This window comes from Vulpes vulpes, chromosome 2 (assembly GCF_048418805.1).
Source record: "Vulpes vulpes isolate BD-2025 chromosome 2, VulVul3, whole genome shotgun sequence".
In the NCBI taxonomy this organism is placed as follows: domain Eukaryota; kingdom Metazoa; phylum Chordata; class Mammalia; order Carnivora; family Canidae; genus Vulpes; species Vulpes vulpes.
The window spans coordinates 31,191,380-31,208,649 of record NC_132781.1 but is presented as its reverse complement, the minus strand read 5'-3'; the positions used below and the strand labels follow the sequence as shown (position 1 = coordinate 31,208,649).

General features: G+C 39.3%; 1 protein-coding gene across 4 annotated transcripts in view; it reads right to left on the bottom strand.

The window, feature by feature from the left end:
- ANKFN1 (ankyrin repeat and fibronectin type III domain containing 1) overlaps positions 1-17,270 on the bottom strand; it is a 450,535-nt gene that overhangs the window by 21,625 nt on the left and 411,640 nt on the right. For 3 of the 4 annotated variants that reach the window (XM_072747535.1, XM_025995982.2, XM_072747536.1), the window contains 3 exons: positions 16,073-16,241; positions 6,598-6,764; positions 277-490 (listed from right to left, as the gene is read on the bottom strand). In XM_072747535.1, the coding sequence (XP_072603636.1) occupies positions 277-490; positions 6,598-6,764; positions 16,073-16,241 (550 nt within the window). Of the gene's footprint in view, positions 1-276; positions 491-6,597; positions 6,765-14,554; positions 16,242-17,270 lie in introns of those variants that run through there. The other variant, XM_072747537.1, reaches the window with a different exon arrangement.

The window sequence follows — 17,270 nt, the reverse complement described above, 5'->3', positions numbered from 1 at the left end:
TCTGCATTTCTGAAGCCCCATCCCTGCTCTGTGTCCTTTTGTATCTTGGAAACTCAGACTAGAATTGAACTAAAGCTTCTCAAGTCTTAGATAGAGTTGATGTCACGTTATTGCCCTAGTTACCTGTCCCTCTGCTGTTCTGATTTTATTCCCTCTATGCTTTTAGACTTTTAGCATTATGCAGCATTTCCTCCTCAGTGTAAAAGAGCCTCATCAGTGGAGACCGGACCAAGAATCTAGTGACTGAAATATAGATCTTTAGATCTTATTGCTTACCACTCACTGCCTTTCTTCTGTGCGTCTCTGGGGATGGGGATGGGGATGGAAGACAGTCTATATGTGATGATGTAGAGTTGATCTTCTTCAGGTTCTGCTCATCTGAAGGGTCTATCAGCTTGGTGATGAGTAAGCCACAAACTGGTTGTTTATATCTTGCATACTGTAGAGCATCCATGATCCATCTCATTTCACGCCAAACTTCATCTATTTGCTTTGGAATGAAATGATAGAAGACTTTTAAGTTTATCAAACAAGTGTTAAAAATGGGTAAGTTTCCTTGTGAGTTCAAGATGATGTATTTTCCACAGTACTGGTTTTGAGTAAAATATTTTCATCATAGGCTTGCTAAGGCAGAAAATACTTCTTATAATCTCTTGTGTCTTGCATATTTTTATCCAGGAGGCTATATCATTTAGTGAGAATAGTAGAAGATCTGAATTCCAGCTGGGACCCCTCCACTTTTAGCTCCGTAATAACCTTTGGCAAGTCATTTGGCCTCTTTGTGCCTCAGTTTGTGAATGTGGACAAAACCCTCCCCTTTTATACCATACAGGACTGCTATGATGATTGGGTGAAATGATGAATTTGACAGTGCTTTGTAAAACTGCAGGGTACATTTCTCACATATGTGAAGTGTTATTAATTCTCAGCATAAGATGATATATTCCTCAGGATATTGTGAGGAAGAGATATGATAAAGTGTACATTTCAGAATACTTGCAGGAAGAAATGTAACTGTAGTTCTTCTACATGAACTAGAGAAGCAAAGCATTACTGGAATATTTTGCTGAGCAGAGATTCTTGGACCTATTTTAATAGAAAAGAGAACTTTATATATTAAATTTATTACTTTCTTAACATATAAAATAAGTGCTTCTAAAATACAAAATAGCTTAATAGCTTATTCCTATGTAATTAAAATATCATATCCTTACACGTTTAGGGTATCCCATTCTATATTTTTATCAGTTTGGTTTCTGGGCTACCAAAGTGATTTTAATAGTTTTTTCATTATAAAGAAATAGTCATTTCTCTGAAGTGTATTATTATAAAAGTCACTCATATTTTTGTGTCTGTCTCTGTGGATGATACTCTCCCAGATCTTAATAGATACTGGCTAGTACTATTTCGACTCTCTAAGGAGGGGCTGTTAGTTATACTATATTTTTTTTTTCTTGGGACAGTGGAGCTTGTGATAGGCTTTGCATTTTTTTTTCACTAAGTGCCTTTGGCAAGTCATTAACTTCTTGGAACTCAACGGTAAAAAGAAGTGGTTGGACAAGATGATTGATGCCTAAGTTCCCTTTCAGCTCTGACCACTTCATGGGTTATTTCTGAAGAACATTTGGAAAGTTGGTGGCACTCAGCTTCTAGGTAGAAGGTGTTCATTGTATGAATACTGCAAGGTTAAGATTTGATTATAGAAGTTTTAAAGATAAAGGACTGCCCAGTGTTCTATTTTGTTTTCAAAATACCTTCTTAAGGCCTTACCTGTACTTAAATAATAGTCTTTAATGAATATTCACAAACCAAGTACTCCCAACACACATAGAGTAGAGTCTGAAACTGACAGTCTGCCATGTTTAGAGTGACAGGCAAGCTAGAGTGAACTACTGTGGTCAAGAGCCATTTTCCATTGCTTTCGAGTTCTGGGTTTGGCAGAGTATTCAGGGCTGGTAATGAAAGCATCTCAGTGAGCTTTAGCCTTTGTTGGCAGTGAGTTGGGCAAGACGATCTCAGTGAAAAGGTTGTGAGGATGCAGTGAGCATTGTAGAGGGAGAGATCTAAAGTTCAAGGGGTAAAGCCAAAGTGCGAATCTGAGAGGAGACTCTGGCAAATTTTCTTGATGGGATTGTTGCTCTCTCAGCTGGCTTTTACTGGTCCTACCTCATGTAGTACTCTTGTCTCGAAGTTATTTTAAAGGCAGTGTGGACAAAGTTATTTAAAATGACTGTGGACAGTTTTTAGGGTGACTAATTCTCTAGATCTCTACCGTCCAAGAGTTATTATGAGTATTAATGTGAGTAGATGAGTGCACTGTATAAGAGAGGCAGAGGAAGATTGGCAGACAGAAGAGAAGGAGGTGATGTGACCACAGAGGCAGAGACTGAAGTGATGTGGCCACAAGTCAAGGAATGCCAATAGCCACCAGAAACTGGCAGAACCAGAGAGCAGATTCTCCCCTGGAGCCTCCAGAGGGAGTATGGCTTGACCCAACACCTTGATTTCAGATTTTCAGTCCCCAGAACTGTGAAAGAATACATTTCTATTGTTTTAAGTCACCCAGTTTGTGGTAATTTGTTTCAGCAGTCATAAGAAACTGATACAATTATTAATAATAATATACATATTCTCTTTGGATAAGATTATTTCAGCTTTACTGCTAAGGATGGATAGTGAGATTTAGTGTATATATTTTTAAATTATTTGTATAAACAATGTTTACTTATTTTTTTCTCAGTGATGAAGTGAAGTATTAGCTGAATAAAAATTTAAAACATTTGTACAGTGAGGCCTGTGGACTGAGTTTAACAGACTTAGCTAAGTAGCCCTTAAAGAAGTACAATTTTCACCCATTTTACCTTATACTGTTGATCTAAAAATAACTGACAACATAATCCCCCTGATTTTAAGGTCGAAATTCAGCTTCTAAAGACTTGCTGACACGTTTTTAAAAAGAAAGACCATGAACTCCTTAGGTCTCTTGGTTAAAAGTTCTGCGTCCATTTCTCACCCTGCCCTTTAAAATTTTTGGTTTTCATCCCATAAATTACACCCTTTCTCTGTACTCAGGCAAGATAATATTTTTATTAAAATGTAAAGGTGATTGGTTTTCTCACAGCACAGTTACAAGGTGCTTGAGGGGATGATAGATTGGCTATATTTAATGAGCTGTGTTTCTATTACAGCTTAGGAGCATTTGAAGCATTACAGTATATAAATTATAGCCTAATTGCCCTTTAGGCTTTAGCAGCTCAAAATATGCCAAGCTCCAAGTCTCTACACTTTGACATTTCTGCTGTGTGTGCTGTCTATAAAACTTGTATACCTTATCTATGATTTTCTGCACCTCCCTGGTCCAGGCCCTCCCCTTTTCTGGCTGCACTCCTTGGCTTCTTTTCCTCACTGTATTTACATAGACTCCCTTACTCTTTACAATGTTTGGTTTGTGTAGTGACTTCAACACTGTCTTAGATCTGGAATCATACAAATGCTCTCATGGCTGGCAGTTGCCTCTGCAGGTTATGGTGTGTGGTGGGCTGAGCTGTGAATGCCAATGGGTGAGTGGCTGCAGCTGGTTTTCATTCTGAGTGAGAGAGATTGAGAAGCCCAACATAGATAAGAGGAGAGATGATACTGCATTATCTCTAGTCAGTGAAGTTACCATGTCGATGGAGCAAAGCAGTTCACTGAAGGCTGTGGGTACAGGGAAACAAACCATCAGGGTTTACCCTGGCCAAGGAGTGATTTTTTGAGCCCTTTGGGAATTGGCTTTTATCCAAGTCTACATGTACCTGGCTGGAAGGAGAGTATGTAGAGGGGGCTCTCAAGTTACCTGCTTTGGGAGACCAGAGCACGCTGGAACTTTGAGGAATTGCTAGCCTGACTTGCCTTTATCCATCCCACTTAATGGTGTGAAGAAAGGGAAAAGAGAAAAAGGCAGTGGAGCCCTAGGCTAGGGGGCAAGGAGTAAGAATGGGAGTAAGGGAGTAAGTACGGAGCTAGGAATTCTGAGGAGTCTGAGACTGAAAGACTGAAAAAAGTTAGCTTCCTTGTTGGGTGAACATACTGGATTCAGGGGAAGGCATAAGTGGAATAAAGCAAAAACAGAACCTAAGGCATGGGTAGAGAAGTGCTTCTCTCAAAGTATTTATGGATGTTAAAGATGTTGTGAAATATTAGAGGCAACCAGGTCCTTCAAAGTCATCTAGTCCAACCCTTTCATTTTATATATGAGAAAATTGGAGCCCTGGACATCAAATGAATTGTCCATTACTCCAAGGTCTATTGGTAGAACTCAGGACTAAAAATGTATGCTAATTGATTTGTGGTCATTGTTCTTTTTCTAATGCTCCACTGCCCATTATATTGGGTTCAGAAGATAAGCCAGTCTTTCAAATTCTCATGCCTCATTCTTCCCTTTCTTACCCCTTCCTCACATTGATGTTCACTTTTACTGGAAATGAAATAAATGCCGTAAATGTCTGAATTTTTAGATACCACATTCTCAGGTCAAGAGAGCAAGTAATTTCTTTTTTTTTTTAATTTTAATTTTAATTTATTTATTTATTTATTTATGATAGTCACACACAGAGAGAGAGAGAGGCAGAGACACAGGCAGAGGGAGAAGCAGGCTCCATGCACCGGGAGCCCGACATGGGATTCGATCCCGGGTCTCCAGGATCGCGCCCCGGGCCAAAGGCAGGCGCCAAACCGCTGCGCCACCCAGGGATCCCGAGAGCAAGTAATTTCTTAAAAGTCTTATTTTTTTAGTCTGAGGGGTCATCTAAGATATCTCATTTACAGAATGGGAGAAGTAGGATAAGATTTGTCTGCTTACCACTTTGCAAGTATATTATAATATCTTCTTCCTGAGTAAAGAGTAAATTCCAAATATTGCATACCCATGTTTCAGAGCATTTTTCCTTCTTGTTAATGAATGAATAAATGAATATTAAATTTATTGCATACTTACTATGCACAGGCAGTGTGCTTGGTGCTTTACATGCGTTATCATGTTGAATTCTCAGTAACACTATGAGCTAGTAGTATTACTACCTTCCTTATTTTACGGATCAGAAGGTTGGGATTTAGAGAAATTTATTTGCTCGAAGCTCACAGCATTCCTTGCCTAGGTAATTTTAATAGCTTCATATTTAATTTCCTGCTTTTGGTCTTCTTAAATCTGAGAATGATATACAAATTTTCTAGTGAACACAGCCAGTGAGAATGAGTGCTTACTATAAACAGCCAGTATGGCTATACCACTGCAAAGGACTATTCCCCAGCTTGAATTTATGCTAAATAGCTATGAGGGCCTATAACTTACTTTCTTCAAGACTTTGGCAAGGTAGGTCCCTGTTGCCTACACACTAAAGTACAAAGTTCTTACCATAGCCTTTAATAAAGCCCATGTGATCTGATCTCATTACTCTTTCATTCTTGCCTACTTTCTCACTACATTCACTTAATTTATGGTCCAACCAAGTTTGACTACTCATCATTCCCCAAGTACTGACTGTTTTTCTGCTCTTTCTGCCTTAACTGTTTATACTTTTTCTTTGAGTGCCTCTCAATTTATTTCTCCTTACTAATATAGTCTAACCTATCCCTCTAGGCTGAGCTTAGATATCAGTTACATCCTCTATGGCAACTTTTCTTAATACCCACAAATGTAAGTAAACTTTTACTTCTTTGTATTGACACAAATTTTTTTTGGTACTTCTCTTTTGGCACCTAACTCATTTTACAAATAGTATTTATACACATTTTTTTGCCTATCCTACTGGATTTTAAACTCTTTATGGTCAGATACTGTCTGTAATTCAACTTTGTTTTTCTTGCAGTGCCTGACATCTGGATGTTCATCAAATGTTTACCAAATTGAACTGAATGTGTATAACATAGTGAAATTTATCATGGGCTATTGCTATTATACTCATTTTGTGAGTTGGGTAATATAGCCAGAAAGATCATAAGATTTGTCCAAGGGACTTAGAGGCAATTTCAGGTGAGATCCAAATTGTTTTGATGACTAGTCAGTGCCCTGTCACAAGAACTTGAGGTATCATCTTAAGGCTTTTCTAGATAAGACCCTAGATTGTGAACACATTTTCTAGTCCCTGTGGCCACAGACTAAAGTGTCAGCTCTGCCAGAAAAGAGTCTGAAGCATGAGGAATCTTAGGATTTGAGTTAACATAAACTGGTGGGTCCTCTTCTTCTCTTTTTATCCTAGGATATTAAGTTAATTAATACAATTTTCTTTCTATTAGAATTATCAGCGGGCTATCAGGTTATAATAATATTCTGATTACTACTTTTTCTGGCAGTGATTTTTCTCTTCAATATGGGAAGCTACTGCTGCCTACCATAGTGACTGATGCAGGTCTTAGTAATGCTGTGATTTATATGTAGGTTTATCTTAAGCCTTTGTTTAAAAACTTGTGTTCTCCTGAACTCCACATTTTAACTTAATCAACAGGCTACTTGCACCCTGTGGTCTTTAAATAAACCCAGATTGTTGTTCTTTCTCATGCTTGTTTCTTACCCCCTCCCCTCTACCCCTTCTTCCTTCTCCAGATGAAACAGACTATTACCTGAATGAAATCTAAAACTTGCTGGTGTCTTTGTTTGGCAGCTGCAACCTCGCTGTCTGAGATCGCTTCCCTCAGGGACTGTTGGGTATTCAGAGAATCCAGCTCCACAACAGCAGAAAGGCGGCAATACAGACTAATAAATTTCTCTCTGTAGCTGCAAAAATGAACTGGAAAATGGACAAGCAAAATAAAACATGTTAAGATCTGGTATCAAAATAGAGAAATTCATACCTCAGAGAAAACAAGTTGAATGAAAACATGATTTATTAATCCTATCAGTGGAAAATATTAAGCCATAAATAAATTATAAATGTGCTCTTTAGGGGCCAGTTGTCTGGCTTTAGTCAGACAGTATTCCCTTTTAAGGTTTACCAAGTCCTGGTAAGGTATGGGGAAGTGGGCTTGGCTCAAGCTGCAGTTTCTGTTCAGCTCCTAAAGTTGAGACTCTGTGTGTGTGTGTGTGTGTGTGTGTGTGTGTGTGTGTGTGTGTATCCTGAGAAAATAAGTGTGCTTATCACTTTAAAGAAGAAAAAAGTCAAGTAGCAATTTGAAACCTAGCTCTGGTTTTCATGTCTGATTTTTAGTGTGTAGCTTAAGTGTTTCTTTTCAAGGCCAAAGGCCCAGAAGATACAAGACATACTTTTCTCTGGATGTCTTTTCCTCTGGATGGAAAACTTCCCTCAGGACCTGGTAGGATGGGTTTTGATCCTTGTCCTGCCTCTGCTCCTCAGCTGCTCAGCTGCTCTAGAGGGATGGTGGATCTGATACTTGACAGATAACTTTTTGTCTTCATCAGACTTAGCCCTTCTGCCCTCAAAAGATGATGGGCTGGAGGCCAGAGGGAACAGTCTAACCTCCATCTCCATCATGAAGTGGGGAGGGAGGGATGTGGGACTAAGCCTCCATGCAGGTACTCTGAGGTGATCAGATTTCCTGTAATTCTCTATCTGGCTCTGATCATATAACATCAGATTCCAGTGAGATGAGGAAAGCATCCTGAATCAGACTAGTGTAGTACCAGTCTCTTGAATTACCAGACTCACTTTCCAGGAACCTCATTTACTCTGGGTGTCTTGGACTGTACCAGTGTGTCCCATGCTTTGGAAACAGGGCTGTTATAACTTCAAAAATCTGTGGAAACATTTTTATTCTGGCTTCTTTAGTGAAAAATTCTAGGGAGAATATCTAATTACTGCCCTCGGGCCTCTTTGATATTGATTCCTAAGACCCAGACCTGGCCATTTAGGAAGCTAAAACCACACTGCCTTAAAATGGGGCATCTTGTTATCTACATCTCAGTAAGGAAGTCCCACTTCTCTGCATATTGAGAAGTTTCTGGGCACCCTGCAATTCCAATCTTACCACCGCCTAGTTCCTTGCTTGATTTCCTCCTAAGGTGAATCTTTGGTGTGTGTGTGGGTAACCTGCTCTGTTTGTGTTTACTCATATGGAAGTGGAAGAGAAGAGTGAGGTGAGGGCTTCTGTGGCTCATCCTTGTTCCAGTTGTACACCATTTCAAGGAGGTGTTTCTCAATTCTAAGATTGATTTTTCTCTCTGGTGTCAGATCCTTTCTTCCCACTTCTACTCCAGCACTTCTTTGCCTGACACGCAGAAGAAGTGATTTCATATAGCCTCTCAGTAAACAACAAACTATTAAGTGCCTCCCAAACCATCTACTTTGCATGCTGTTTTCCTGCTTAAAGACCTCTACAAAACTTCTTGACTTCAGGACAAAGTCAAACCTCTTATCACCATAAAGAGTCTTGTGATTTAGAATTTGAATATATCTTCAATCATATCATCCATCATGCAACCACCCTTCACCCTCCACTCAAATTAATCCTAAACTTTGGTTTAGGATTACTTATTACAAGTCGTGTTACACTTTCATGCCTTTACACCTGCCTTTTTCTTGTCCTCAAACACCCTTCTCTACCAATATCTTCAGGTCCACCAATGTCTTCAGGTTAGCTTCTTTTGATACTTGAAGATTCAGCTTAACTGCTGCTTTCTCAGTGAAATCTTCACTGACACCTCTTCCTCTGCAGGCAGAATTAGTTTCTCTCTCTTTTGTGCTCCCAGAGCACTTGTTTCTAAATGTATAAGGACACTTAACTCTGCTTTATTATAATTATGAGTTTGTTTGACTACCTTAGTATTAGGCTGTGATTTCTCTAAGGGCAAGAACCATGTCTCCTATTTTTATTTCCTAAAAACCTGGATCATTATAGCTTCTCAGTTAATGTTTATTGACCAAACAAACAAAAATGCATGCCCTGGTCTGAAGAGGGCAGATGCTTCTTCAAAGTCTCCTCTTTCCCTTCGTTCTCTCTTTTCTCTCTGTGCTCTTGATTTTCCTGTTTTTAAAGGTGTATTTCAGGTCTGTGATATTTACTGGCAGCTCTACAGGAAAGAGTCACCATTACTTTGTAGCTTACTCTTGACCCTTCTAACTCCCTGAATGTGTCTTTATGCCTTTCAAGGAGGGATTATATCCTGTTAGCACTTGACAGATGTCCTCTCTTGGCTGGAGAGTGAGGAGAGTGAAGTGTCTTACAGTCTGCCTTTACAAACCAAGTTGAGGGAAAAGAAAGAAAGAAAGAACGAAAGAGAGAAAAGAAAAAAATTAGCCTTTTTATTTCTTTCTAAAATATGAAGAGAGATTAGGAAGAGGCACTAAAGAGTTTCTTAAAAAGCAACTCTATCATTCCCATCTGAATTCTAAAACGCCTGGGTGTCCACAACTTTCTCTTGTTGTGTCTCCTTGTGGTAGGAGCCTTGGATCAGTGGGTGGTCTCACAGCGCCCACACCCCCCGTGCCACTCACCACAGTGAGCTAGAAGGACCTTTCAACTACAGCGCTTCACTTTCCCATGCTAGTGGTTTTTATCCAGAGCCTTTAATGTTACTTTAACAAATGTTACTTTAACATAGTCTTTTGTGGTTTAGCAATGATACATTTGGTAGCCATCACAGAGGAGGGGAGGATAGACTGGAAGCTTCTAATTTTTTTCTAATGTGAATCACATGCATTTAACAGACAAAATGGTATAAGGGTACAACAATGCATTATCTGAACCACATGATTTGTTAGTAATTTACATACTAAGGCTAATTTTCTGCAGTGTTTTTTCCTCCCTCTTTTTTCAATATAAGATAGTGACAGACTGAAATGCATTTGGCCAACACTAGAAATTGGATTAGGAGTAGAGTAGAGTAGAAAGTATTTGGTTTTAGGTCAGACAGAATTGGGTTTGAATGATAGTTCTGCCAGTTACTACCTGTGTGGCACTGGGCGTATAACCTCTGGGACCTCAATTTTCCCACATCTAAGATGAATAGTAATGCCTATTTAGGATTAAATCATATATATACAGTGCCCAGCACAGCATGTAGCCTCTATCAGAAACAAAATACCATTTTTTTTTTCACACCCTTACTCCAATCCCTCAGAAAGAATGAGGCATTTAGAGTTAGGAAATTGGAACAGGGTTGAGATTAGAGTATTCATACTAAGATCTTTAACTCAATAAAATCCTAATCAGTCTGGGTCATGGAGCCTAGTTTGAAAGCTAAAAATATCAATAAGGTCACCCCCTGTGGCCAGTTTGGTAGCAGGATTCTTTGCTAGTGTGTCAGAAAGAACCTGGGCAAAAGATGCCCCTCTAAAGATTCCTGGTAGTGAATGAGTTGACAGTTGGAATTCAGGAGTGGTATCCTAAATCATGAAAAATGGGCCTGAGGAATGAGAGTTGAGACTGTGCCATTTCTTGTAAGCCTGTGGCCTGGATTCCATTAGGCTCAATGCCTGGATATCCCACAGGCACCTCAAAACTCATCATTTGTCAAACTGAACTCATCATCTCTCCCCTCCCCCAAACCTGTTCCTCCCCTCATCCTTCCTCTTTTGGTAGATGGCAACAATATCCATCTCAGCACCCTATTCAGACTGTCTGGCTCCTCCTCCTTGCTCTTCAACCACATTAAATCCATTACAAAGTCGTATTGATTTTAACTCCTCAGTTGCTCTTGCCTGTGCTTTCTCTTCTACACCCCTATGGTGGCAGTCTTGGATCCAATTCTTATCATCTTCTGTTTTCTGTCGCTTTTCTCAGATACCTTAAGCATCTGTAACAATGAGCTACTATGAGCATACTTAATTGGGCTGCAGTTCCTCAGGTCTCCAAGCCTTTGTGCATGCTGTTGCTATCCTTAAAGTGATTTTTCTTTTTAGCTCTGTCTTTTCTTTCCTTTTCTGAAAGTTTCTAATCAAGATCTAGCCCCAATATTATCTCTTTAAGGAAGGGTTGGGTGTCTTTCCTTTGAAATTCAACAGCCTACCTATTACAGCAAGGCTTTCATTATATTGAGACTTTTGGTATAGATTTCTATATCCTCTGCTGGATTCTAGGCTTCTGGTGGGCAGATTTTGTCTTCTTAACATCTGTATGTCCAGCCCTAGCACAGTACTTGGCATACAGTGGCAATTCAGCAAATGTTTGTTGAATGAAATATGCAGCCAAGCGCTTAAGTATAAAATATATACCAGGCTTCAAACTTTTTAAAAAATCCCCCAGTTTTAAAATCTTTGCTTCTCCAATCACTATGAAACATAGAGCCAAGGAAATCAGTAGAATCAACTTTTCTTATCATAGGCCTACTGTCAACTGTTACTACCCTTAGGATCAGAACAGGGCAGCCCCTTAGTGCAGGCTAGGCAAATCCTCAAGAGGCCGTATCACTGGACAGAGTTTCTAAAGGCTCATGATACTGCTTTTCTTTTTGTTTCTGGGAACAGTTTAAATAGTGACCCTTGTCGGTCCCCAGGCACATGCTTGATTACTGCAGTGGAATACTGTCCTGCTCCTATCGAAAGGATGGGGTAGGGGGAGTATTAGCCCTCAGGCTATGAAGGGGGAGTGGGTTTGAAATTGCACCGCTTTGCCTCAACTCAACCCTGCTCATGGAGATCTCACATCTATATTGTAGTCCTCTCCCCTGTAAGTAATCCTGTGAGGGAATAGCCTGTGGGTTTGCCCCAGCCACTCTTTACTCCAGGAGATAGAGGGCTAAGCTCCTTTATCATTTTGTCCTTGCTAGATCTATTTAGTACTAGAATAGGCACAGATGCAGTTTTCCATCGCTAGTTAGCAAGTTATTTATGATCACTCAGGCCACTGGCAGGAACATGGTCAGTTTGCCAAGTCTCAAATCCTTTCATTAGGATGGGGATGACTTGTACAAATCAAATCGAAATATACTGTAAACTTTTTATAATTTACATGTTCCTATAATTTGGACCTTTTCAAGTTTCATGAAAATTCCTGTGTTCTTACGCTTTTCTAAGTTGTGATTGAATTTCCAGTAATGTTTTCTTTCTCAGAAATGCTTAGGGTATCTGTTGGCCTTTTACTATGGACCTGTCTATGGAAGACAGAAGTCCCTAGTTACAAAAACTAGTAAAAATTGCTTAGCATCTTTCTTGAGGGGCTTAGACCCACTATAGTAAGCTCTTTGAAGTTCCTATGGAAATTGTTATTAAATGCTTAGTGAGCTGAAGCCTAATGGAAGAAGTATAATCATCAGTATGATAGTCTGCTTCTTGGAAAAAGCTCTGATTGCTTATGGATAAGGTAGAGTCTGTTATGATTCTTACTAAGGCCCAGCAGTATTTTAAAAATTGTTTCTGGTGGTGCTGAACTATAATAAACATTGTACTAGAGTGTACTAATTTCCTCCTACTGGTAACATTTCCTCCTGATCTCTAGAAAAGACTAATAGAATTGTGTATGTCAGTGGAACCAAGCCCAATCAGGTGATCTTTTCTGAAACTTAACATGGTTCTGATTAATCAGTTGGATCACCTGTAATATGGTAATGAAGGAGAATCAGAATATGAATATATTTTATTCTAAGAAAAAACATCTTAAGGTCAGAAACTATTAAGACCTAGGCTTTGCTATGGGTTGACTTTCATAGATGAAGGATAGTATCTGACAGTCTTATATTGCTTTTAATATTAAGAAGAGGTAAGACGGGTCAAAGAGACAGGCACTGTTGGATTCTATTACCATGATAACTACTACATCCCTAGTTTTTTAAGTTCCTAAAATGTCTTTTTCTCTGTGTTCTAGGCAATACTACTTCAAATGTGGTCCATGGATTGACAGCACAGTATCAGCTGAGAGCTAAGCAAATTCTCCAGTTCCTATCCCAGACCTGCTGACTCAGCATCTCTGGGGAGGGGCTCCAGAGTCTCTTTTTAGCATGCTCTCCAAGTGATTCTTAATGCACATTAAAGTTTGGGAAGCAGTGTTCTAGGGCATCATCTCATCTCCTAAAATCTATTTTCTTAGTTTTTTAGTAAGTGCCACATCAAAAATGCTTCCAGTTATGGTCAAGTGAATTTTGAAAATGCTGGGTTATATAAAGTTAAACTTCTTAGTTTTTATTTTTGTGTGTGTGTGTGGGGGGGGTACCAGATTTTGCAGATCTTCTTAATATGTTACTCTGCTGCTCAAAATTTTCTTTTGGACTCCCAACATGCTTAAAGTAAAATCCAGAGTCCTTATATTGGCCTGTGAGGCCCTACAAGATCTGGCCGTTGACTCTGATCTCATTTCCTATCTTTGTTGCTCTTGCTTACTACACTTCACCTACACTGGTCTTTTAACCAAGCACACTCTTGCTTTAAAGCTTTTGCACTTGTCATTCTCACTGCATGGAAATCTCAAGTCTCTGCTGACATGTTTATTCTTTAGAGAGACCTTCCCAGGTCATCCTATATAAAATTGCAGCTCCTGTTACTTCACTTCAGTTCCTTACCCTAATTTATTTTTCATCACAGTCTTCACTACTGTCTGACACTCAACAGTATTTTTTGTTGATTATTTTACTGTCTCCCCACCTAAGAATATAAGCTTCGTGAGGAGTTCGTACATTACAGATTCTTTAGTACCTAGACTAGTGACCAACATATAATAGGTTACTTAATAAATATTTATTGAATTAATGAACAAATGAGTGGAGGGAGGAATTGTAGATAGAGAGTAACAACAGTAAGACAAAGTATGGCTACCCAGGAAAAGTTCATGAGCCTCCCAGAAAGCAGGATGGAGAGGACACTTGTAGAGCTTGGTTTTCCAGGGCCTTTGGAGTCCTACACTATCATGATTGATCCCAAATCATTGATTGTTACCATGAAGACTACTGAGACATGGAGAAATGAACTTCATGTATTTTTGTCTGTAATCATGGAACAGTAATGACCATTTCACACAGAATGGGCTCCTGGGTAGCTCTCTCTAATGAAGTATTTTCCTTAATTCTTTTCCCTGTCAGTTATCTACCCTTGGGAAATCATTCACTTTCCTGGCTTCAGCTCTTATTAAGGGATATTGACTAAATTTCTGTGTTTAGTACCCAACTTTCTTTCCTGTATTTCTACTGCCAAATGGACATGTCAGCTTGGATGTTGAATTTTCACCTTTAGCTTCAAGATAGAACTAAAAGTATCATCTTCTTCCCTAAGCCATATTCCTTTGTGATTTCCTTACTTTTGGAAATGGCAGCAATACCCTCACAGTCTTTGAGGCTGAAAACCATAGGAGTACTGTAGACGTGTCTAGACTTTACCTTTTCTCATTCAAATAGTTGCTCAATCTTGCATAATACTCCCAATGTTCCTTACATCTGTTTGGGGGGTTTTGTGTCTGCCCTAATACTGGTCTATTATAATAACCCCTGAACCATGCTCTCAATCTATCTTAGATTCCTCAGCCTGACTTTTAAGATACTGCCCACTATGGCCATGACTTGTCCATACCCTTTTTTGTCCACTATTTCCTCTATCATTTCTCAGATCTAGCCAAACTGTACCACTTGTTCTTTTCTTGATTCTTTCTGAGATCTCCTGTTCCATGTCTTTGCTCATTCTGCTCCCCCTGACAAGAAAGCTTTTCTTATCATTCATGTTTATTAACATCTTGTCCATTCTTTAACATCCACATCAAATACCCTTTCCTTCAAGGTGGCTTTCTGGAATCTTCTTTGAGAAAAATGTGTTTCCTTTTCTTTTTTCAATATCACTTAATACTTTGATTTTGGCAAAAAACTACCTCATTTAATAATTTGTATCCTTATTTTACTCCTGCCGCTATACTGAAAGCCCCTTACAAGCAGAGCCTTTGTCTTACTTATCTCTGAATCTCCACAGTAGATATCTGATATATATTTATTGACTTTAAATGAAATACCATGACCCAAACTATATTTTGTAATAGCCATGCAGTCATATCATGGACTAATAATGTTTTTTGGATGAGGAACTCATTGGATGGGGTCATACTCACATCCAGGCCTCTTGGGAGTGGTATGGCCAAGGTTATTAATCATTTGACACAGAAAAGGTGCACAAAGGTTAAGTGATTGCTGGTGTGACACAATAGGGGACCCAGGACTCTCAAGACCTAGTCTGCAGGTCTGATTCAGGCTTCTCTTAATAACTCTTCCTCTTTTGGAAAATAATAATTGCTATTCTTTGCTTTTTGGCATCTGACCTGCTCGGAGCAAGGGAAACTGAAAGGCTTAATCCATTTATCCTCAAGGGATAAATTCAGATTCAGATGCCCAGGTCTCAAAATGGCATTTGCCTTGTCTGCTTCTAAATCTGGTGGCTGGGGAGCAATCCAAAGAGACTCTGCCTTCATTCCATCCGGCACTCACCCTCCCACAAATCCTACAATTCATTTGAACTCTTGCTAATTGCCTCTTATTGGCCTGTTATAAGACGAAGCATGGGGAAGAGACAAAGCTTCCCTATTCACATTCTCAGTGGGCAGCAGGGGTCTCTGCAGAAACAGAGAAACTGGGGCCCAGGCTATTCATTTCTGAAAGCCAGGACAAGATCTTCCACCATTCAGAATTCCACATTATAATCACAATATTGCATCCTGGGAGACCCTGTCAATTTTCTCAAATGGTCTGCTAGAAATTTAGAGCCTATTTAATATTAGAGTATTTTATAAATCACTACTCAATGACTTTTTTTCCCCCCATAGTGATACACACTTTACATTTTAATTTCACTATTTTTTTTTTTCCCATTTGGAGGTGAGAGAGAGAAAAAAGAAAGAGAAGGAAGGGGCAGTGCTTTTCATGAAAACATCAGTTCTTGTATTTATGTTTTAAGAAAGCAAAGAGAAGGCAAGAACTGCAGCCTGATAACTGAACACTCTGTTTAGAATTCCCTCCTCTCCATTGGACCTTAGCTAGGTTTCAATAATTATTGCTCAGGCACATAGTCTTGGAGCTTTGCTTTCTCTCGGACTTGTACACAGTTCTAGGAAGGGTTGTTGCCAAAGCCATCATGTGATTTATTGACCCTCCACTGGGACAAGGGGGAACAGATATAACTTTGTGATTTTATTATAAGGAGGCTGGGTTAATATTTCTAGGTGAAACAAGCTACTATACCAAGTTCAAACATCTGAAGAGGGAGGTTAAGAAACCCTGAGTGTGGGGTGTAAGGATTATTCTGTCCTGGGGCTGTACAGACGTCGTCTGAGGCAGGGAGCAGGAGAAGAAAGGACACATTGTGACCCATTTCCAACACCTCCTGTGTGTAGAGGCGGAAGTTCCTTGCCTGCAGAGGGACACGCGCGGAGGAAAAATAGGAGAGTTACAACATGGCACTTACATAAACAACACCAAACTGGCATAAAACATCTAACAAAATTACACGACTTCAAGCTTGGAATTTTTATACAACATAAATATTAGGGTTCAGTCCATTTAATAATGCTATATAAAATCAAGATTTAAGGCAGTAATGTTCCACATAAACTCTGAAAACAACATTTATGCTTCTTATAAAAGCAGAAAATGATTGCATTCTGTGGGTTTTTCAAAATGATGAATATAATTACATGAAGCAACAAAAATGGATTGAATTAAAAATCTACTAGTTTCAATTTAAGTTGGTTAAGGGGGAAAAATGTAGTTTCTGGCCAAGGACTGAAAAAATTTTACAAGTATCCAAAAAAAAAGTTGTATGCACTCTTAGGCAGTTAGGCAGCCCTCTCCCAACATGTGTATGTAGCCCAAGAGTCACCAATGAAATATGAGCTGCTTCAAACCTGCTAAGCTCAAGAAACCCTTTAATAGTATCTACTGTCACAAGTAGAGCTGGTATGTTTTTTTCTCCTCCTGAGTACACGGCCACCCTTGGAATAATCCAGTTGCTCCCCTTGTGCCTTTATGCCATTTTATGTAATTTATTCTTCATCAGTGTTGGTTGTTTTGTACTAATCTTGCAGTACTGACTTATAATTGGAGCAGTATCCCAGGGGAAGAACACTCTTGGAGTCTCTAATATATGTCCCTGTGTCCATGGGTCAGGGGCCAGTTCTGGGTTGTTGCTCTCTTATTTAAGAGAGCCAGTCACTCCTGTGATCTGTGATGGTCTTCCTCTTTTATAGGGTAAACTTTGTTGATTTTGTGCATGTGCATGCATATGTGTGCTGGGTTGGAGGAGATGGTGAACCTAGGCCAAAATGAAAAAAAAAGAATTCAACCTAATGCTACATCATGTTAACTTACTAGACAGAGCCTAATAAACTTTTACTGTTCTCTTCTGTGCCAATAGTTTTTCTTGAAGTTGCTTATTAGCAGA